At 40.9% G+C, this 23,039-nt stretch overlaps 2 protein-coding genes across 2 annotated transcripts; both read right to left on the bottom strand.

Annotated features, from left to right (window-relative positions):
- Positions 1 to 5,138: 5,138 nt before the first annotated feature.
- On the bottom strand, positions 5,139 to 13,851 carry uevld (UEV and lactate/malate dehyrogenase domains). Its single transcript, XM_080736544.1, has 12 exons — positions 13,751 to 13,851; positions 12,469 to 12,553; positions 12,135 to 12,200; positions 11,122 to 11,285; positions 10,371 to 10,512; positions 9,773 to 9,867; positions 9,558 to 9,663; positions 8,358 to 8,528; positions 7,807 to 7,971; positions 7,517 to 7,604; positions 7,144 to 7,267; positions 5,139 to 6,650 (listed from the first exon to the last, which is right to left on the bottom strand). Exons 1-12 carry the CDS (start codon positions 13,790 to 13,792, stop codon positions 6,486 to 6,488), a joined length of 1,413 nt encoding a protein of 470 aa, XP_080592670.1. The 5' UTR covers positions 13,793 to 13,851; the 3' UTR covers positions 5,139 to 6,485.
- A 787-nt stretch (positions 13,852 to 14,638) lies between these two features.
- On the bottom strand, positions 14,639 to 22,110 carry spty2d1 (SPT2 chromatin protein domain containing 1). The gene is made up of 6 exons (XM_080736481.1): positions 21,591 to 22,110; positions 20,185 to 20,305; positions 17,948 to 19,768; positions 17,203 to 17,368; positions 16,995 to 17,072; positions 14,639 to 15,818 (listed from the first exon to the last, which is right to left on the bottom strand). Exons 1-6 carry the CDS (start codon positions 21,648 to 21,650, stop codon positions 15,731 to 15,733), a joined length of 2,334 nt encoding a protein of 777 aa, XP_080592607.1. The 5' UTR covers positions 21,651 to 22,110; the 3' UTR covers positions 14,639 to 15,730.
- Between the last annotated feature and the right edge of the window lie 929 nt (positions 22,111 to 23,039).

Genomic DNA, 23,039 nt, shown 5'->3' with positions numbered 1-23,039 from the left:
TTTTTTTTTCAAAAATTGTTTTTGGACCTCCAGAAATGTATTAGGCATGATCGCGATCGCGAAATTGCATGTTTAACCCCCATACCAACTCATTCTTTCAAACATGGCAGCCATGTTTGTTTACATCTGAATTAAACATAATGGCTGATAAATCATGAATGCCTGAACGGATTTCCAAGCGGATTTTTTTGTTTGAAAGCTGTGAACAGCATCTACACACGTGGTGCATCATCTAGGCATGGGCGTGCACTTTTTACCCAATTGCACAATTACATGGAAGTCTATGGTAACCATGGCAACGCGAGACATTGAAGAGAAAAAATCATTGCAACATAAGTGTTAACAACAAAGTGTCTTTAACTTCATCATAATGCACTGATGGCAGCAACTCTTAACTCAAGGGCTTTTCACATAATAGTCGGGGGCGTTAGGGATATTTCGTACTAATCAGTCTAAAAGCGCCAAATTTTGCACAGATGTTGCCCAGGGCATGCTCTAATGATTTAGCTAAGGTGCCCGAGTCGGCAAATGCTTGCAATGGATTCAGCATCATGACAAACCCCTAGTTAGACCCCTCACATCCTACTTAAAGCGGATATTTTTCTGGGTATTTTCCTCCTGTATAGAAAGTCGATGGGAGCACAACTTGATTGTGGCGACCCCGAAGGTCGCCGACTCGGACGCCCTAGCTAAATCATTAGAGCATGCCCTGGGCTACATGTGTGCAAAATTTGGCGCTTTTAGACTAATATAGCGTGAAATGGCCATGTTATCTCCCTAACGCCCCCGACTATAACAACAAAGTGTCTTTAACTTCATCATAATGCACTGATGGCAGCAACTCTTAACTCAAGGGCTTTTCACATAGTCTACTAATTCACATAAAGCCTCTACCTTTATACCGATACTGCATTTATGGTTATGTCTGTGAGCGCACACACATCTTAAACCATTAAGACATGAGGTTGATTCTACAAACGTCTTCTAAATCCTAAAAGTCTTCTTATGTTGTTGTATCAGTGGTGCTCGATACTTTTTTAGTCAAGGACCCCCATCTCCAGCTCAAAATATTTTGTTCCCGGGACCCACAGAAGCAAAGATTTGAGTTAAAATGTCCAAAGATTTGCACAAATAACCCTTACTTACTTTCAGATGTCATACTTGATAGCAGGTGACCACTCTCAGACGGTTTGATTCACATATTCTGGGCCCGATAACTTAACAATCACCAGCAAGGAAACCGTTTTTTTTTTTGCTCTTTGAAGTCATGGTGCTATGAATTCTCTGTCTGGTGTAACCACAGAAGCATGATTCATTCATGCACATGAATCCAATTACAGTTTAACTTGTATTCAAAGTGACCAGCAGTTTTAATTGTATCGGGTACATGCTATGGCTGGGCGATATGGACAAAATTAGATTTAGTTAATAAAATACCTCTATCCGATATTGTGAACATATTGTGGGGATGACTGGTACTGCCATCAGTAATTCCTATACAATTACATTAAATTAGTAGAAAATAATATAACAGTTCAAAAAATGACATTATTGTAACACAGCTTTTAAAACCTGGAACACTTTTCACGATATTTATTATTTATATCTGTTCTCGTATCATAATATTGATATGGTATTAATGTATTGGCCAGCCATAGTATGTGCTGCTGTTATTTGATGTTTTGTTCATTTCTGAATCCTTTTCAAATTTAAAACCCATGGTTCTTCAGTGTTTTTTGATGTCACTTCAGCAATCTACTGTATTATGTTTTATTATGGTTTTATCCCCCTGTGTATGCAGCCAGGAGATTGTGGAAACTTAAAGGGATATTTCACTTTCAGTTAATTAATTTTATCGTCTAATCAGGCTTTTATGAACACCCTGAACAGTTTTTAATTTGCTTGATTCAATATTTAGATATTTAATGTAAATGTTATCAGGCCCTCCAGGCCCAGGGACTCTCCCCACACACACCCATTGTTTGTATTTCATTTTTTACATTTTCCCAAATAAATGAAAAAGGTTATTGAAGAAACACGGCCTGCTCATGTATTAGGGGGGTATTATGAGTTACCAGAACAAATAATGGGTGTTTTTAATGAATCTATCATGGTTAAAATGGAGTTTGAAGTTACAATGGGTGTGTGTGTACGTGTAGAAAAGCCCATAAGGTGTATCCCTGTTGAAAGTGGAATATCCCTTTAAGTTAATTTGAGGATTGGATGTTACATGTGGGTCCTATCCTGATGGTTTATCAACATATATGGCCCCAAACCCAAGCTTAATCTACACTGTAGCACCATCTTCTGGTGAAAACTGGTAAAACATATTAGAGGTATTTCTTCCCCCCACATACAATAATCAATCAAATGACTAGGTGGTCACATTAATATTGTTGCTGTCCAGCAGAGACTTTGTATATTTTGATAATATTGTGTAAATGACTGCCCTACTTCATCCTATAAGAGTCTCGCATAAACAAAGATTGTCGATTTTATAAGATCATGACACGGCTACAGTGAAAGTGTTTTTAAGTGTGTCTGTGTTTTATATTGAACCAAATGGCTATGAGAGGGCAGATATATTATCTAAGGACTAGGGCTGGGATGTGATTACAATTTTTAATCTAATTAATTACAGGCTCTGTGATTAATTAATCGCATTTTAATCGTATTTGACCTGAGAAGCATTTTTTTCAAGTAAAACACATTTTGTTGTACGAGTGAATCAACTAGTGAGTTTTTTAAATCTAAATTTCGCATCCACTGGGCCAAGCAAAGTGCTCTGATCGGCTACTTCTCCCTTTGCGTTTGTTGTCTCTTCTTGGTTGGTGCATCGCTATGATCGGTATGCCCGAAACTGAAGGTTCTGTGGTGCAAAAAAAAACGTGCGATTAAAATGTGTAAATTTTTTTAATCACGTTAATTTTCTGTAGTTAATTAATCGCAATTAATCAGTTAAAGTCCCAGTCCTACTAAGGACATATCACTCACGTGCCATCTGACACTTTTTCATAAGGAACTCTATTACTTGTAACCACAGAGGGAGGTTCGATGCACTGCCATATTTCTGAGAGCCATGACTTGGGTTGTAGTGTTCATTTTTAGTTGTCTGTAACAAGGTTCAATGAGGAATGGATGAGCCATAATGTTCAGGACCTGTGGTGAGAGTAGGGCTGTCACGATTATGACATTTTACATGACGATTATGTGTCACTCAAACAATTGCGATTAACAATTTAATTGTGTTTTTGTCGTTGACAATTACATTTCTGCTTTTAAGTTGCACATGGTAGATATGACACATAATTACTGACATATTTGACAACTTTATACTTAAAAAAGAACATTGATTGTGGAAATAGCCGATCTACAAGCTCAACGCGTCGCGATGCGACGTGTTGTGAGCTTGTAGATCTGCTATTTCCACTATTTTTGACCTTTTATTTAAATATATGAACATTTTTCAAAATGGAAACGATTATGACGATTATGAAAAATTATGTCCAAAAATCACGATTAGACATTATGTAATAATTGTGACAGCCCTAGGTGAGAGATAATGTTGCTTCAGTACATACATGGACATGATAGCCTACTGTAACTGTTTTGTTGTATGTGTTCTGTTATTTTGTTTGCGCACACATTAATATGAGGATTTTGCCATCGGCTACTGTTCATGCTACTCTGTTACTTTGGTAATGGAGTTAAAGCAATAAAACAAAAAAAAAAAACTATTGAATTGTCGATAGTGGTCAGAGGGTTATGTGTTTTAAAGCTCAAAATGTATCCATCCGACATCAGAACATACTTCCTATAGGCTATTACGTAGTTCTGTATGGGGCTTTTAAGCCGTGACATCATTTTGTAGTCAGACCTCCAAGCAGATTTATTATCAATAATCTGTCCCTCGCTATTTCAACAGATCCGAGACAAAAATAACGACTAAAGTATAATTCTACCACTTTCCTTTCAACAACAAAGAGAAGAAAAATTAGTAAATAGTAAAAAGTTTCTCTTTTTTTGGGGCCAAAAGTTCTCCTCTGCCTACAAAATGATGTCAGACTTAACAGCCCCTATCACTCATTTTACAGCTTGCCTACCGATTTGATTCCCTCTTGAGTGTTTCCTGGCCTCATATTGTTTTCTCCCTCTGAGTGTTTTCAGTACCTGGTTGGGGAGTGGCAGTTGACATTGGAGGAGTGGCGAGGAGCTTGGGGACACACCTGGGCCTCATTCCTCAATCAACCAGCCAGCATAAAAGCCTGAGATGAACGCCACTTCAGCTGTTCAGCCCTCTTGCCATCTGTCACCTATGCTGAAACCCTTTTGTTTGTGGCTAGTGTTATTGATTCTGTAGGCTGTGTGCCTGTCTGCTGCTTAGTGCTAAGATAGCTTTTAAAGTCAGACAATTCTAACACGAGTGATCATTAGTTAGGAAACTTAGTTAACTGCATTTCAAACCATTTCCATTTAAAGGAAACTGCATTTCAAACCATTTCCATTTAAAGGGAAACATGTAGGGGTGTGCTGTGCTGCCATTTATTTTATCCCCCCCCCCCCCCCCCCCCCCTTTCTGATTGTTTTTGTTTAGGTAGGGAGCTTAGATTGTACTTTTTGTTTTGTGTGTAGTTTAGCTTATTTTTAGTTCCAGGTAGGGCATATTTTGGCATTGGCCACCCTGACGCTTAAGTTTTCCCTGTTTAATTTATACCATTAATCTGATTAATTAATTAATAACTGCAATCACATGCATTCCTATTATCTGTGTCATAATGAAAACTGAGGTTTTAAACAAAATACATTGGCATATTTGCTATATTATCAAAATCGTAGTGTTTTGCCAATTATTTGGGGGACCACCTGCAGTATCCTCATGACCCACAGGTTGAGAATCACTGGTCTAGGCCTCAGAATGATGCTTGTGAACGCATGCAACCATTTGAGTTTTATAAAAAAGAAAGAAGATGTGAAAACATGTGTTCTATTTCTTCTGTTAGGTCTTTATTGCACTTCAACATAGGTTACATAACTTCATTTCCGGCATGTTTAATAATTATATTTTTTATACAATATATATATAAAAAGGGTTTACAGTACATAATAGCAAACACAATTTAAAGATGAAGGCACTTAAAGTCATACAGCAGTTTAAGAGTGGAAATGGCACTAAGCAGTTAGATAAGGCAATTCAATTTAAGCTGTACACCACCAACAATACAATATACAACACTGGATGCTTTACCACCACAACCCTGTAGCGTATGGGGGAAATCTCGCTATTTCGAACGACCGTCATTTCGACAAAGGAGCGTCGGGAGGGTTAGCGACTCACCCCACGGAGGTTAGGTTTAGGGTAAGGGTTAGAGTTGGGTGTCGAACAGATGATACGTAGTAACAGCGAAACGCTAGCATATGGTGACAAATAAAAACATTCAAGCTTCAGTTCATATTATAATTCATAATGTAATTGTGATCAATTTTATTAAAACCCAGTGAAAAGTTATTATTATTCGTTGGCAACAGGAAGTGAACAAGTAAGTAAACAATGTGGGTCCGTCATTTCAATATCTTAAAATGTATAAGAATAAATAATACCCTGGTATTACTACAGTGCGCATTAAACCCATACGATATGATTATATAAATATGGAGGCTTTGGCAAAAAGAAAAATCGTGACTAATTTGTTTTCATATTTTAGTAGCATCAACAAACTTAACTTATTAACTTAGTTAATAGTTCATCTAAGATGGGAGGGACTCTGATCATGAACGATGTCATCATTGCTGAAGGCACAAATGGCATTGTCCCGTGCTTTGTAGGTTGCCATGTTGGCTTTCAACTTCAGCAAAAATAATGGCTGTGTTTGTTACACTTCATTCAATGTCGCGGCAGACTAGCGCAGAAAATAGTCAATCGACAAGATCACAATGTGTTGCTATGATAAGGTGATAACGCATTGTGATCTTGCTGATCAGCTTCAAGTCCTAATGCTCATCATGCGTTCATGAGAGAACTTAGAACTGGCATTACGTTCGTAAGCTCAGATCCGTGGTTTTCAAAGTGGGGTCCAGGGACCCCCAAGGGTCCTTGAGGGGGGATTCCCAGCTAAATGATTGTCTTTAACTCTGAGATTGTACAAATGGAACCAAAACGGACCCGTAATTGTACGCTCCCTGAATCATGGGGGTCTGCCCCCCCAAAAAGTTTTTCTATTGATTACACACCCCATGCAGACTTAAATTAATGGATATTTTTTGGTCGCATTCCTAAGCCAATAATTTGATGACCAGCAGGCAGCAGTGGTTCCCTATGGAGACACAAAGAGCCTGCTTTGTTCCCTACGGAGACACAAAGAATCTCCTCAAATTATTGACTTAGGAAAGTCATTTTGAGGGTGAACTATCTTGCACAACAAACTGATATGAGGGGTCCTTGAAATTACAGAGTTTGAAAACCACTGGTTGAGATGCACGGAATGTGATCATATTCTGAGCTGAGCCATGGTGTCAGAGAGCGAGGTGACACTGTCCCTCAGCTTGGTGTCTTCTTCAGGTCCTAGAGACACTCCGGCCAGACGCGTGGAGCCGTTGGCTCCCAGGATGCAGGGGATGCTGAGGAACACCTCTGCACCGATGCCACCCCAGCCCTGGAGCCACAAAGAAACATCAACGCACAGTTAATGAATGTGATCCACCAGGGGATGAACTTCAGCTCACAATACTGGTACACGTACGTACCACTGTCGGTAGGTTAAACAGGGCAAGGTTTTAATAGTTAAAACTTTAATAGTAAAAAACTAAATAGTAATAGTAAAACTAAAAAAAATATTGTATTTAACTGAAATAAAATAAAAACAAGGCCTTATAAAAAATGTATTGTGTGTTTCTGTTTACAAACAAATTAATATAATCCTAGAATTTTGGATGGTTATGACTCTAGTAGCTTCCAATGTTGTTGTGTATCTCGCCCCAGACAAATACCCCATATTGCAATAAAACAAACCACACTAGAACTAATCAAAATGTAACTAAAACGAACCCTTAAAAAATGCAAAACTATAACCTTGAAACAGGGATGTGCTGGTTGAAATATAAGGTTATGACAATAAAGTGATGAGTGTTTTACTGAATGGTTGATACCTGAGCCAGTGTGGATACAGAATGTGCCTTCCTGCTATCTGTCAGTATACTGCAAACGATGTCAGCAATGGACAGACCCACGGACCACGAACGCTGGCCTCGACTCTTCGTCATTTCCATCCCCCTAAAGGCAAGGATACACTGTGTCAACAGCAAGTAGTGCAACCCCTGATCACTAACAGTAAATGGATGTTTTTTTTTGTGTACTAAAGGCCTATGCTATTCATTTTATGACCATGTATGATTTGATGAATAAAATGAACCAATAACTCAAGATCCATGACAACTGTATGTCCAATAGGGCATTAACGAAAAAGTCAACAAGTCAAGCTCAAGTTGCTCGTGCAAATGTGACACTGTTTGTCGTCTTTACCTATCTAACAGTGGCTTGGATATGCTGGAGGATGGAGCGATCTCTGGACGCTGGCTCAGCCCAATGCCAATGTTACTCATCACAGCAACTTGAACACAAAGAAATAAGCAGACCGGTGAAACCATTATGAGTCATGGCAGTCATGAGATTTGGAGAGAAAGAGGAACTAATGGTCATCCTTGTGTAATACAGAATAAAACAATCAAATAAAAGTGAAATAAAATGAAAGATAAAGAATGTCCAATACTCATTTAAGCACAGTGACATGGGATTACCCTCACTGTCCTCACCTTTGTTGTCCGACAGCTCTCCTATGACCCAGGCCTGTTTGTGTGTGTTCAGGTTGATGTCCAGAACGCGACAGAGGCGCTCTGAATCCAGGTTACAGCCTGCACCCAGCACCCTGGACGGGGGCAGACCGCTCTGTCTCCAGGCCACATGGGTCATCACATCCACTGGAACCACAAAGAGACAAAACAGTGAGTAGTGTGTAGTGTGTGTGTTCAGGCATTCATGAGATAGCAGCCATTATGTTTTCTTCAAATGTAAACAAACATGGATGCCATGTTTGAAAGATGGGGTTGGTATGGGGGTTAAACATGCCAATTTCACGATCGCGATCATGCCCAATACATTTTTTGAGGTCCAAAAAACATTTTTGAAAAAAAAAAAAAAAAGTTTGGCACAGGGGGGGTACCAATACAAACTCGGGAAACTCGGGGTTGGCACCAAACAGGTTAAAATATCGAAAACTGCAGATTAGAGCTATTTTCACTATTTTTTTTTTATGTTTTGGAAGGTTTTATAAAATGTGTTGTGTTGCATTATGCTGTGTTGTGACCTGGCTGTGAGGCGATTAGCAGCACAGCGTTGGGGTTGAGTCTCATCAGGCCAGGGATGATCCCACGGAACATGTCTACGTTAGTCTGGACCACGCTCACATACGACTGCTCATTGCTCCACGCGTTGGCCGTCACCACCACTACCCTGGAACCCGCCGAGGCAGACAGATCTAGAAGAGAACAAACAGTGTGTTAACACAGTCTATGGGAATTAGACAAAAAGAAATCTACAAACAAGAATATCCCAATCTGAGGCAGTTTGTTTTGGTTGTGGTTTCGGACAAAGGACAAGACATAGGTCTGCTATAGTTTGAGGAATAGGATAGGACAGTATAGAATTAGGATGGGTAAATGTGTTATAGACACATACATACAGTATCTGCAGTTAAAATACAATGACAACATAGTGCATACAGTACATACTAAGCTACTTTGCACAACTAGATGGCGGCCACTGCCAGGGATTTTCATAGATTTCCCTTATTTTGAATGGCCCACAGGAGTGACGCGCGTCCATGTTGTGCAATGATACTTCCTTCCATACGTCTTTTTTTACTTGTCTTTGGTGTTGGTATAATAATAATAATTAAGACAGGGGTCTTCAACTTTTTCAGGCCAAGGACCCCTTAGCTGAGAGAGAGATGAAGCAACCTTAACATAGATTCCATTTAGTTTCATTGTTTGACAGCACAATCATCAGTGTATTTTGGATTCATGTCAATTTGTGTTTTCAGATATTTAACCACTTAAACAGTCAATACTTAATAAACTTGACCTTTCACTCTGTACTTAGTCTGCTCTTTTCCCCCTCTACACCAAAGCTCTTTGCCGAAAATAGCAGATCTCACAACGCCTTGCGCTGTGAGCTTGTAGATCTGCTATGTTTGGCTAAAGTTCTCAGAATATATACTAGGGTTCAAGTGGTTAATATAAAAAAGGAGAAAAAAACTTTTTATCACTCAAAGATTTGGAGGACCCCCTAGGGGTCCCGGACCCTCTGTTGAAGACCCCTGGTTTAAGACATTGTAAGAAGTTAAAAAATAAAAGAAAGTAGTTAAATATTTGGTCAGTTAAAAGCAAGGTCATAAAAGTGGGTTTTTAGCTGCCTCTTAAAGTCGTCAAACCGAGGATGCCAGTCTAATATGTAGTGGGAGTAGGTTCCACATCCTTGGTGCATATAGAAACAAGACATACTGTACCTTTGGATACCTCAACCTTGGGCAAATTGAAAATCTCCAGGTCCATGCTGCCACCTTTGGTTGAACTCTCTGCTACGTCGATGAAAACAAGTTTATCCACTTTGCCCTAGATCGCAGTTACAGACAACGTGAAAGAAGAAAGTTGACTGTTACACCAAGGAATTTCAGCGTTTTTTAGATTAAACACCGGGGAGACAATACAAACCAGGATTTACCTTGGCCAAAATGCTCATAACTGTCGCCATTCCCAAGTCTCCTCCCCCGATAACTGAGACTTTGTTGATTGGCTGATCATGATGTCGAACACCACCTGCAACTGCCATTCGATTAGTGACATGCCATCATAGCTTTATGGTGTTGTTATCCATTGTTTGTTTTTTGTACAAATAGTTCCATTTGTACTCAAGAGTTAAATCAGGGGTCTTCAACAGGGGGTCCGGGACCCCTAGGGGGTCCTCAGAGTTACTACAGGGGGGCCGCCAAATCTTACATTAACCACTTGAACCCTAGCCTATTCTGAGTGGAACATTAGCCAAAAATAGCAGATCTACAAGCTTACAACGCCTCGTTGTAAGCTTGTAGATCAGCTATTCTTGGCAAAGAGGTTTGTAGAGGGAAAAGACGAGCAGACTAAAGTATTTGACGGTTCAAGAGGTTAAATGTCTGAAAATACACATTGCTCCAACATAATGACAGTGCTGTCAAACAAGTCTAAGCTGTCTAAGAAACCTCTGGAGAATTGTAATATGTAGTGGGGGACACTGCTTCATCTCTCTCTCAGCTAAGGGGTCCTTGGCCTGAAAAATGACACACCTTGGTTGATCTGGAGGTTGGACACAAAGGCCAGCAGCTCATGGGGATCCTTGGTGTCTCCGGTGGTCTTTGAGGACAGCGGTGGCTCCTCCTCAAACTTGGAGATCATCTCAGATAGTAGACCAACAACAGACGTCTTAGGCTGCCGACAGGGATGTGAGAGACAGACAAACCGTGAAAAGAATACAATGCTGCCGGGCCCCTTAGAAACAAACACTGTTTGTTCTCAAACTTGGGGAACATTATTTTGTGGGGTCGCCAGATGATTAGCTTAATGTAAAACAAATGTCTCACTCAACCTACCAAACCTAGATAAGTGTGTACAGGGTATCTGCACATTTATAAAGTAACAATTAAAGGACTTAGGACCGTTTTAATACCAAACTGGCCAAACTGTCAAATATGATGTAAGCAAGAGGTGTGGCGTTGTGAGCATGTAGATCTGCTATTTTCACAATATTTATCTGTGGAACCGAGTCACATTAAATTAGTATTTAGTAGAGACAGAGACTGCAACAGAGCAGAAAGCCCACAACACTCTAAATTAAATGAAGTCTTTATGGTGCACGGCTCAATAATAACATGAGGCAAAGATCGGTCAAAGACTCCTTCTTTGCCTCAAATTAAATGTAATACCTACAATTCCAAGTGCTTGTCAGGGTGGGGGTCCCCAGTTCATATATGTTTATTTTGGCGGTCACGGCCTAAAACAGTTTGAGAACCCCTGACTCAGAAGAACACAAGGTCTTACATGGTCCCAGTTGTGTAGCTCGGGCAAATATATCCGTCCTCCTGCGTCGACGTGCCGGCCCTCCCTGATGACCATGTTGGCGGTGGGTCTCAGCAGGCATATGGGAGGCGTGAAGGGGAACGAGTCCATTAACCACAGCTGAATGGGAAGGTTGTAGGAGCGGCCTGTTTCATGATGAAAATACACTAAGGGCTTAATACTGATCGCTTTGAATCAATGAATAAAAGATTAGAAATCTTAGAAGACAACAGTCTCCTAGGTTTCAATGCTAGTCACACCATGCGTTGTCTGTGAATTCGAACGCACACTCCTTCCCATTTTCTCTTGATGTAGCACCATCCATTGAAGACTTCAGGGGGAAATAGTAATATTTTGTAACAAAGTGTTAAATAGCTCTTTATTCCCATAGCAATCATTGCTAAAGTGTTTGTTCAGTAACATCTCTCTAGCTCTTTGTTAAACAGAAAATGCATGTTCAGGACAGAATATAGTACCAATTTCATCAGGAGAGCAAACTCATACAGGATAGAAACTTTTTCTAAAGTGTAATTTGAAGTGATGAAACAAAAACCCAAACATTAACAGACAAAGCTGGAACTGGCAAACTATAAAATGGAAGCTGATGGGTACTCTCTCCTAAATTTATAAAATTGATGACCTTCCTAATTGTTTTCTGTTTATTAAAGAGCTGAAGAGACGGGTTAAGTGTTATGTAAAGCTGCACTATGCAACTTTCTTCTTCTACCCAGGAGAAAGACCTTGGGGGATAAATTGATTTGAAACTTGAGGTCAAACTTTTTGTCAGATCCTGTGCCTTTGACCTGATCTAAATGTCTCAATAGAAGAGCAGGGAGACAAACAGGTCATTATTGAGAAATAAACCCTGACAGGGTGATTATCAGACCCTGACACGATAGCGGAGTCTTTATCACGCTGAAGTCACTGGTTAATATTGAGTTATAGATAGTGACTGGTATCAGTCACCTGTCATGCATGGACAGTGCATGTCTTACCTTCATATTTGACAGGGATGTTACCTATCAACCTCAGGAGATCCTTTTGAGAGCCGTCACTGAAAGCTGAAATGGGCGATGAGCGTAATTAGGTCTCAGGGAAATTCAACCGTAAAGTTTGGGGTGTCCTTTTAACCCTGAGAGAGTACGAATGGAACCAAATGGACCCATAAGGATCCATAAATGAACACTGAAGATGTTACTGTGTAGAGAACAGACTTTGACCTGTTCTGTCAGTTAACCTAGGTCTAAACAAATATTGATATTAATACCCTGATTTAAAATCACTAACAACAAAGTAGCTGTCATGTTATGTTTATTGAAGAAGCCTTACTATATGTGCCAGTCTTTGGTTTCATCCCAGGGTATATACGATGTATCTTCTGCAGCTCCTCAATGGCAACATCGTGGAATTTGTACTGATATCACAAAAATAGGGGGGAAAATTAAGCAATGTTAACTGTTGAGAACTGTTGATCAATCGATAACATTCATACATATTGTCAATCCTGACCATTCTGTATGTCAAAGCAAAACCTTCATTTTTATCAATTTGTAACTCAGGGAGAGTACTCATGGCGTGATCGTAATCATGCTATATAGAGTTCAGGAGTCTACCCGTTTCTCCTGCTATTTAATAAACAGAACATACATTTTCAGGTAGGTTGCCAGTTTCAGGAGATTACCAGCTCTCAGTATCAGCTTCACTTTTATAGTGCGTTATTAATAAATGATTTCATTACAGAGGGATTGATGAAAGCAGAACGCTTCCTAGTCTACTGATTCCTCTTCTCATTTTGATGACAATATTATGTTTAGACCCAAGATATTGCGCTATCAATAGTTACTCCCAGAAGTTTTATTGTGTTCACTTGTTCAATTTGTGTTGCCAATGGACAGTTTTAAGTGAGGATTCTTGCCCAACATGTATCTAGATCCAGATTGTCTTGGAAATATTTAACACCATCTATTCATAAATGCCTGCATAAAGAAGACTCTCTGTAGTCTCCCAGAGAGAAAATGAAAGAACCCTGATGAAGCAATTATCAATGTACATCTTCTAGTTCACTGGTTCTCAAAGTGGGGTCCTTGGGCTCCAGGGGGTCCCCAGGAAAAGTAGTTAACAATGCATCACAATCATCATTTATCCATTTATATGTTGGCTAATGGCTATTCAAAAATAGCAGATCTACAAGTGAGCTAAATGAGGAGTTTCAATGCCTGGCACAAAAACATCACTTCCAAGGAATGTTTTATCCAGTAGGAGCGAAATGATCTCGCCCTCTCTCGTTTTATATAAGGAAGAATTTCATTATATAACATAATATGACAGTCTTATATCAAGGCTAATAAGTTCATTGAAACTTCACGCAGACCAGCCCAAGGCAAATTGTGTACACACTTTTTGCTTTAGTCCTATTATGTCCATGAAACCAGAATGTCAGCTATATTGACAGGCTGGTCCAACCTGTTACAGGCATTTGAACATAGAGGCGTTGAAACCATAACTAAACCAGACACAATACCATCTACCAGGACAGGTCATGAATGGATGACATTTTTAACTTTAACTGTAGTTTTCATTTCAAATAATAGCTCTTAGATAAATAACAAACCTTTGACAGTATCTTCTGTGTGGTCTCCGAGCTCAGGTCCATCTATGGAACTAATATGATGAATATCTCTCTCCTCTGTGGGTTGACTGACAGAATCACACACTGGTCACTAGTACACAATAACACAGCTTCCGCAAACTTTGTTGACAAGGAGGCGTGGTTTCCAACTATGACACTTCCTCACAACCATCTCGAGATACGGCAAGCCGAGAGGGGAAAAAAACATGAAGCAGTGGCGTCAGTTCAGAAAAAGCTAAGGTATGGCAACATGACTGGTGTCACCTTAGCAACAGGCACGATGAAAAGTAAATTTTATCATTTCCCCCTGTAGCCGAGGTATGGCAGCTGCCATAGCTTGCCATACCCAATTGACGCCTCTGACATGAAGAGAACCCCACCTCATAGCATAGTTACAGCTGTTTTCAAAGTAAGTGGTGGCCGCCAGGGGGCGGGAATGGACAGGGAAATTACATTTAAAAAATATAATCATTATATAAAACACTAAAACACTGGGTCTGGGTCCTGACAGTGTTTTGGGTCGCAGACACATTTTTATGGGTCCCTTTATTTATTTGTTTAAATTTAGTTTTTAATTGTTTAAAAACATTTTCAAAAAACATTCCCAAAAAAGCAAAGTTTTCATGATTTTTTCCCCAGTAATTTCATGAAGAAATTAAAGAGAAATCAAAGAAATTCCATAAATTAGAAAACAAATGTTTAAGAAGTAGTGAAAATAGCAAATCAGCGGGTTTCACTAGCAACAGGGTACATAAGAAATGTACATAAAACATGGAAATGTAATAACTCAATTCAATATCATTCAAATCCATTTTCAATCTAATGACGCTATTTTGTCAAGGTTCTTCAAAAACAGCAAGAATAGCCGATCTACAAGCACTTATTGAGGGTCCTTGGCATGGAAAAGTTTGAAAGGTTACATTATTATTCACTGAAGTAAATATGATACACATCATGCATGATCCACGCCATTTATTGCTACATGTTGGCTTTAACCATTAATCAAATCACACTTATTTCTGTGTTGTTGAGCAGGTTAGTGTCCGTTTGATTGCACCTTAACAATGGGATTGTCACACTTTGACCAATAGGAAAAAATACCACAAGTAAATAACAGCCATTAGCCATTCAGTTCTGTCAAAACCTTTTAAAGGGGAAAAAAATATATATATTACAACACATTATATGTCCATGATTCTTCCATCATTAAATTATCCATGATTAAATTAAAAAATAAAATGAAGAGTGACGCCATCCTGTTTTGCATGATTTTGAAACGTATGAAATGGTTTGGTTCACAAAATGGCACATTGTCAACTCCTTTTATGTGGTTATTACAATTTTGTATACAAATATTTCTGTCTAGTGTAGTCCACTTTGTGTCTTGATTTTGCAAACCTTGAGGGAAATAAATAGTGTAACGTGAGAAAAAGAAAGAGAATTGTATCCTGCATATTTTCATAAAATGATGTCATGTAAGTCAGATGTCAGTTATAATTCTTTTTGATTGCCATTAACTCTTCTCTTCTTCCACTGTCAGATACTGGATATCGTCACTGTCGGGCAGAATCCTCGTATCTCCAAGTTTCAAATTTGTACGTTTTTTTCCCCGCAAAGCCCTGCTTCATCATACAGGGTCGTTGCACGAAAGTAGTAAAAATGGCAGATCTACAAGCACACAATGCCTCGCGGTGCGAGGTGTTGTGTGCTTGTAGATCGTCTGTTTTCACCAGTTTAAATCATTTTTAAAATGATAAATACAAAACGAACGGTTTTGGACAAGGTTTCTACCCGACTACAAGGATATGCTCCTCGTTAACCAAATGTAATCTGAGAGAAGCACAAAGCAAACTAAAGACACACTAAAGTGGACACAGTGGTTGGCCTTCCAAGCAGGTAAGCTGGCACCCGCCCAGAGACTCCAGGGGTTTTTCTCAGTTCATTTCACGGATAAAAGGAACGTCAGATTTTTCTCCTCTTGGCTGCCCTCTTCATATCTTCCAAATCCCGCTTCTCCTCCTCCAAATCTTCTCTCACGGCCATCTTCAGGCTAAATGTGGACACACACACACAAAGAGAATCAGAACATGTCATGTGATACGAGTCTAAAGGGCTGTCCACATCGATGAACGATAACGTTCTGTAAACATGTTGAACGTGACGCCCCTTCTGACGGATTTTGATGTCAGCTATCAGTGTTTCTATCCATGAAAGAGATCCCATCGTTATCGTTGTGATGTGGACTGCACTTGAATTAGATTGTTTTATGATAGATTTATAAATGTCGTTACTCGTTATACCGTATAAAATTATTCAACCCCGCTCTGCAAATCTGGTTTATTGTCTAAATTCACGAACTGTCAACTGAACGAAATAAATAAATCATACAAGAACAAAGTAAATAGCTCAACAAAAGAAATATATAAATATATATTTTTTAATATAATATAATTATACATATATACACTTATATACACACACACACACACACACACACACACACACACACACACACACACACACACACACACACACACACACACACACACACACACACACACACACACACACACACACACACACACACACACACACACACACACACACACAAATTACACCTGAAAACATCTGTTTCAACTGCAATCGACTAATCATGGGCTTAAACAGTTGCATCAGATGTGCAACCTGGCCAGACTAGAAGTTTGCTGACGTGTTGATTGTGATTAGAGCAGTTAGAAACATGGCTAAGTCTAAGGAATGGTTAGAAAAGTTAAGAGAAGAGATTATTGCTTTGTAAAAAAAAAAGGAAAAGGATATAAAACAATTGCAAAGACACTGAATGTTCCAGAAAGTGTGGTTTTGAGCATAGTTCACAAGTTCTAAGTCAAAGGATCAGTGGCTACAATAATAAACCTAATTTTCAGAGAGGGTTGAATAATTTCGAGCACAACGGTAATTCTTGGCATGGATGGCTGTCAAGAGTTACTCCATATTGATTTATTCACTGTCCTTTCAATGTTACTTTCATTTAACGATTGACTATAATAAGCCTCGCTTGGTTCAGCGACAATTGCCGTTTTGTCCTCCTGCTCGTAGAGTGGGGAAAAAAGCTGACCAATCCAGACCTGGATTGGTCAGCTTTTTTCCCCACCCATGGGCGCGTGCGTTGAAACGAGCATGCCAACAACAAACTATAATAATAATAATGTAATGATAGAGCATTTACCTTCTGGCCTCTTCTTTCTGTTGGTCTCTCCAGCTGCTCTCCATGAATTTCAGTGCATAGTCACTCTCATCCTTGTATCTGTGGTAAAGAGGATGACACAGCCAATCATTTGTATGAGTTATTGGTTGATCTGTAATCCACTTCATATTAAAAATGTTAACCTTGTGTAAATTAAGAGTGTCACAGGCAGTACTGTGGTATCGGGTACCTGTTGCGATCATAGCCGAAGATCTCCTTGATGTGTCTAGAGACTTCATCCGGATCGCCATCTTCGTCATCAATGAAATCTTCCATCTCTGAGTCATATTCATCTTCGTCCTCTTCGTCCCCCAACTGCCTCTTGTACGCGGAGGTGATTGGTGGGAGCGCTGTTCCTGGGAGGAAAATAAAATACTTTCAGCAGTGGCAATTAACCTACTTTGTCACCTGTGAATGTTTAAACAGAATACATGAAGGGGAAGTGTGTGATTTGTTTATGGAGCAAGGAAAAGCAAATATGACACGATATCTATGTTGATGTCCATTTAGTCCTTACATTATGGACAGGGACAAAATACTGAAAATCTGTTTTGTTTATCTGAACACAGAAGCTTGGTCCAGCCATTCCATGGAACTGACCCAAGAATAGTGACAAAGGCTGTTGAGTGCTGCTGGCTCAGTATTCACACACGATCGTTCTGGTACACAAACACTCCGCCCGGTATTACAGTGAGCTCTTTCCCCAAGCTAAATAATATGCTGCTCAGCCTTTTCCAACCACAGCTGTAGAATCACAGACTACAATGACATCTCACACCCTCTCAGATAGGATGCAATTCAGTAATCAGCTGAAATGATATGGATTCAGATGCAATTGAAATGAAAACTGTAGCTTGTCTAGCAGTGAGAGATGAAAACATAAGCCTGTTTGAGACGTAGGTGGCTCAGGCGGTTAATGCGTCTCTGGTTCTTACCTGGTGGTCTCATCATAGGTCTGGGTGCCATTCCTGGCCTAGGGGCCATCCCAGGCCTCTGTTGCATGCCGGGCCGGGGGGGAGCACCCCTTGATCCACTTAAGTCCCTTGTTGAGATGGTCTCAGACACTACAGTGCATTTGGGTCTCCCTGGTCCAGACCCCATCATGCCAGCTGGCCTCCCAGGTGCCCCACTTCCTGGCCGACTAGGTCCGCTCCCCGGGGGCCTGACTGCTCCTCCACCAGGCCTGGGTGCACCCGCAGGTCTTGCCTGAGGCTGGCTCCCTTGCTTTGGGGTGCCACTCGGCGGCGCTCTCACCTGCCCATTATTGGCCGGTCTAACCTGCCCATTATTGGCCGGTCTCACCTGTCCATTATTGGCCGGTCTCACCTGCCCGTTATTGGCAGGTCTCATCTGTCCATTATTTCCCGATCTCACTTGTCCATTATTGCCCGGTCTCACTTGTCCATTATTTCCCGGTCTAATCTGTCCATTACTGGTCGGTCTCACCTGTCCATTATTGCCTGATTTCACCACAGAGCTACTTCCAGGCCTTGATGGTTCTCCCTTAACAGGCTTTTGGCCTCCGCCTGTGGATCCTCCCTTTAATGTGCTTCCCTGACTGGGTCTTGCTTGTCCGGAGCTCCCCTGCTGAGGTCTTTGGCCCATCGAAGATGTGCCAGGCGGCCGCACACCTCCGGGCCTTGCCTGAGGTAATGACGACGTCCCCTTCTTTGCGTTAAGGTCACTTGTGGTGCTGGGCTTGTGGCCGGATGAGGGCCTGTGATCTGAATGTTTTTGTGGAACCTGAGAACTTGCTCCCTTGGAAGGGACTTTACTGCTTAAGGCACCTGAAGAATTAGACAAGCTTGACCTGGGTCTATCTTTGTCACTATGGGAGGTCTTCGGTCTGTCTCTGTCACTAGAAGAGGGTTTCTGTCGGTCTTTGTTGTCACTAGGGTAAGGTTTGGGTCTGTCTCTGTCACTAGGGGAGGGTTTGGGTCGGTCTCTGTCACTAGGGGAGGGTTTGGGTCGGTCTCTGTCACTAGAAGAGGGTTTGGCTCTGTCACTATTAGAGGGTTTGGGTCTGTCACTATGGGAAGGCTTAGAAGAACTTTGGCCTCGATCACTTGATAACGTTGGCTTTGGTCTATTCCCTGACCCACTAGGCAAAGTGGGCCTTTCCGACAAGCTCTTCTGTGACTTCTCTAAAGTTCCTTTTCTAGACAAGCTTGAGCTAGACTGGGACTTGGTTTCCCTATCTCTTTCTCTCTCTGGCCTTGAGTCCCTTTTAATAACCGGCAGCCCCTTGGCTCTGCGCTCCATCTCCATCTCCCTTATCTCCTCAGCCGTGCGGAGTCTTTCTTCGGCCTTGACCTTGGTTTTTATTTCAACTGGCTCAAACTGTTTCTTCTCCGCCAGCTTGAGCAGTTCCGCAAAGGAGGGCGGTGGACCAGCTGGTTTCTTGGGGATGGGCTTGCTCTTGCTATTCCCACTACTGCTGGTCCCACTACTGCTGGAGAATTTGCTTGGCCTCACCGGCTCGGGTTCAGGCTCAGAATCAGATTTCTCATACTCATAGTTGTCCGGATCATCCGGATCCTCTGGATCGTAATAATCATCTGCTGACCTACTCGTGTTCATATCCTCATTCTTGAGCTCTTTCGATCTCCTCTTCTTGGGCTCTTCTACCACTGGGATGCCGTTGTAGCCATGGAAATTGTCCTTAGTTCTGGAAGCCATTGCACGTGCCTTGCGGTCCGACTTCAACTCGACCCTCTTGGCTGTAAGGTCCTCCTTCGCTTTCTTCCTCTGCATTTCTGAAATAAAAGTACCCGCTCAATTACATTAAAGTCATGGTATGTAACTTAATATATACATTTTGTAGACATCAAATGATTCTATGCCAGCGGTTAACAGCCCCTGGAGTAGTGTTGTGGTGTTTACCGGCAGAAACACATTGCCTCTATTTTGGAGTTTTCACTGTTGCTTTGGTAGAATGGGGACTTATTTGAGCGTTACATTTTGAGAGCTTACAGACAATAACAGTGCGGGGGTGTGTGAACATTTGTCAATGGAAATGCAAGCAAGAGGGGAGCCAAGTTTGAATCCTTGTTTACAAAACAGAAAGCTGGAGACGTTACCTTTAAAATAAGAACTGAAGCATTCCATGATATGTTTCCTACCATGCTGTATGTGTGATTAGCTGAATGAAGTGCTTTTAGTTGAGGGTTACCTTTATTTTTGTTTTGAAGTTCTTGTTTCTTTAGAAATGCTTGCACAGCAGAAGAGTTCACGCCTTTTGTCTGGGGGACCTTTTTGGGTGGTCCAGTTGCTAAGCTGTACCTTTTCTGCAGCTGTGTGATAAAAAGAAAAAGAAAAGGTTTAGTAAATGAGAAACATTAGTTGACAAACCACCACTGGCACCTGCTGCCAGGGGCTTTTCCAGGTTGAATGAGACTAAATAAGCGATTTAAACCGTCTTCCCCAACGTAAACTTTTGATGTACCGGTGTTCGGAAAATAACATTCTGGGAGCATGGAAATACCTTTACTTTTTGGATACAATGTCACGAAAACGGTGGAGGAATTCCTCCGCAACGGGCACAACAGATCCACAGCGGAGGGTGAGGTTCTATATGGGCGAGGCTAGGGAGAGGCTTTTCGGCCTCAGGGCGTCATACTGGTAGTATGATAACACATTTCATACTTAGTAGTATAGTATTTAGTATTTTTCTTTGACAACATAGGCTAGTAAGATGACGTTATTTGTGACAATATAGAATAGTATGGCAATGTGTTAATGAAATAGTATAGTGTGCTATTTAATCTATAATTTAAGTTGGACACATCGTTTAGCGTTACCACCTAGTAATGATATAATATGTCATCAGTTGTTGCATGGTTTTGACTTAATTCATTCATTTAATCTGTTCATTTCAATTCATGTTCAATTCATTGTTCATTTCATATAGTTTAGCCTGACTTTGACTTAATATAAAATTGTCAAAATCGATCAAATACATTATCTACTATGATAGTCTTGATCCAAATTGTAGCATTGTGTGCAGACTCCACTCCAGGAGTCCAGGGTAATGGATTCCACCACACGCACATGTTCTTCAACCCTTTTTTTAAAGCCAACCCTGGGACTGGGAGGATCAGCTGTTACTGTTGCATGAAAGGAGCAGTGGGACGCTAGCAGCACCCTCCTAGCCCAGTGGTGTTAACGAAAAGGTACTCAAATGTTTTACATAAGTAAAAGTATCAATCCTGCAATGTGTAAATACTCTGATACAAGTAAAAGTCTGGAATTCTAAATGTACTTGAGTAAAAATACACTTAGTACTTTACACCACCGTTAGCTAGCCAGTGCCGTCCCATTAGTCCGACTCTGGTGACCGTTACCCTAGAGACTGCTACTAGGCTTATGCCTAAACCTAATCCTAACCTCAGTAAAACGAACCAATTTACGACAATTGAGATGTAGTACTAATGGGATTGTGATGTCGGGCTTATGGGCAGTCCCCAGCTAATGTCGGACTTATGGGCAGTCCCTAGCTAGCCAGCGAGGAAGAATCGTCCCATTAAACTAGTAAACAACACATAGCGTTTCTTTTATGCATTCGTTTTTTTTACTCACCTGCTGTACTTCCAGCCCCTGGTTCTGGGAGGCGATGGACAGGATGTTTTCGAAGTCCATGATGGCTTACAGCAGGTGGGGTCTGTTGTCTGGACTGTTAACGCTGCCCCACGGCCACGTATAGTTAACCCTTTTAATTACTCCCTTCAAAGTAGGATTTTAGCTCAGGATTCAGGAACAGTGGCTCCCACCACGTACCCCTCGTCAAAAGTTAAAGAATAAAACGTGTTGCTGGCTACCACGCGATCAGAGAAGAGAGAAATCAGATCAAACTACAAGCAGAGATACCGTTACTCGCTACAGCAGAAGCACCATGCTAACGTTGACGCTAGCCAAGTTTAGCTAGGAAAGATAAGCGAATGTTAGCTCTGACAGACAGCTGGGACCAGCAAAGAACTGGCACTGCTGTTAATCTTTAAACAGCAAACAAATACAGACGAGATCCTTCCTCCCAGCGGTGTATTTACTCATAAAAAACATATAAAGCAATCGGAGCAAAATCAACACGGAATTGGTCGTGACTGACTGATGCAAAACAGATTGTGAATTAAAGGTCCACTCCACATTCAGTTCGGATCCAACAGATTTGGGTAGGAACGCCCCGACGGACTGGATCTTTGGATCAGGACTGCGTCAGATGATCAGAGGAGAACAAAAGTGTAAGTGAAAGTTCCAACAATGCAATCCGTAATTACATTAAGTATTGGGATTCGATTATACATATTTCCTGAATAAACTGATAAGACACGCTTACTTTAATTGCGAATAAGAACCTTTTTCTTGTTGGAGACTGGAGCCGCAGCTCCTGCTGTCTGAAGAAGCCGAATTAATTTGACTTTGACTCTTCAGTAGGCCTATATGTAAAGTTACAAGATGTAACAAAAGAGCCTTTGTCTGTCGGCCTAGGTGTCTCCAATCACATCTGTGTGTGTGTGTGTGTGTGTGTGTGTGTGTGTGTGTCCCAGTGTCCCCTTTGTGTTCCCCTGAGGAAAGGTCCCCACTCCCCAGGACAGACAGTCACACATGTCAGTCACACAGTCATTCACACTCATCCCCCACATCATCATACCCTGAAACCCCCTCCCCCATCTTTCTTCTACCTTGCAATTTGCTTATCTGGCAAACATGAGTGTGGATGATACCATCATCATGTTAGCTAATGGCCCACAGGGTTTATGAGTAGCCAACACATGGAGCTTGCACCAAAACTAATTTATTTGGTTGATTGATTGATTTATTGATTGATTGATTGATTGATTGATTGTGATTGAATACTTTATTAGCAGTTCGGATAGGAAAAGCACAAGACAGTACAGTTCAGATAAGGTCTACTATAGACCTGTTTCTTGTTTACAAACATTGAGACTAAATGCACAGTAGGCCTAATCAATTCCCACCAATCCCCAAACCTGTTGTTTTGGGGAGCGCTGGTTTCATTGGCTAATTTTG

The sequence above is a fragment of the Nannobrachium achirus genome (assembly GCF_963921795.1).
Source record: "Nannobrachium achirus genome assembly, chromosome: 11".
Classification (NCBI taxonomy): domain Eukaryota; kingdom Metazoa; phylum Chordata; class Actinopteri; order Myctophiformes; family Myctophidae; genus Nannobrachium; species Nannobrachium achirus.
The sequence above is the reverse complement of the archived record's forward strand: the minus strand, read 5'-3'. Positions and strand labels throughout refer to the sequence as shown.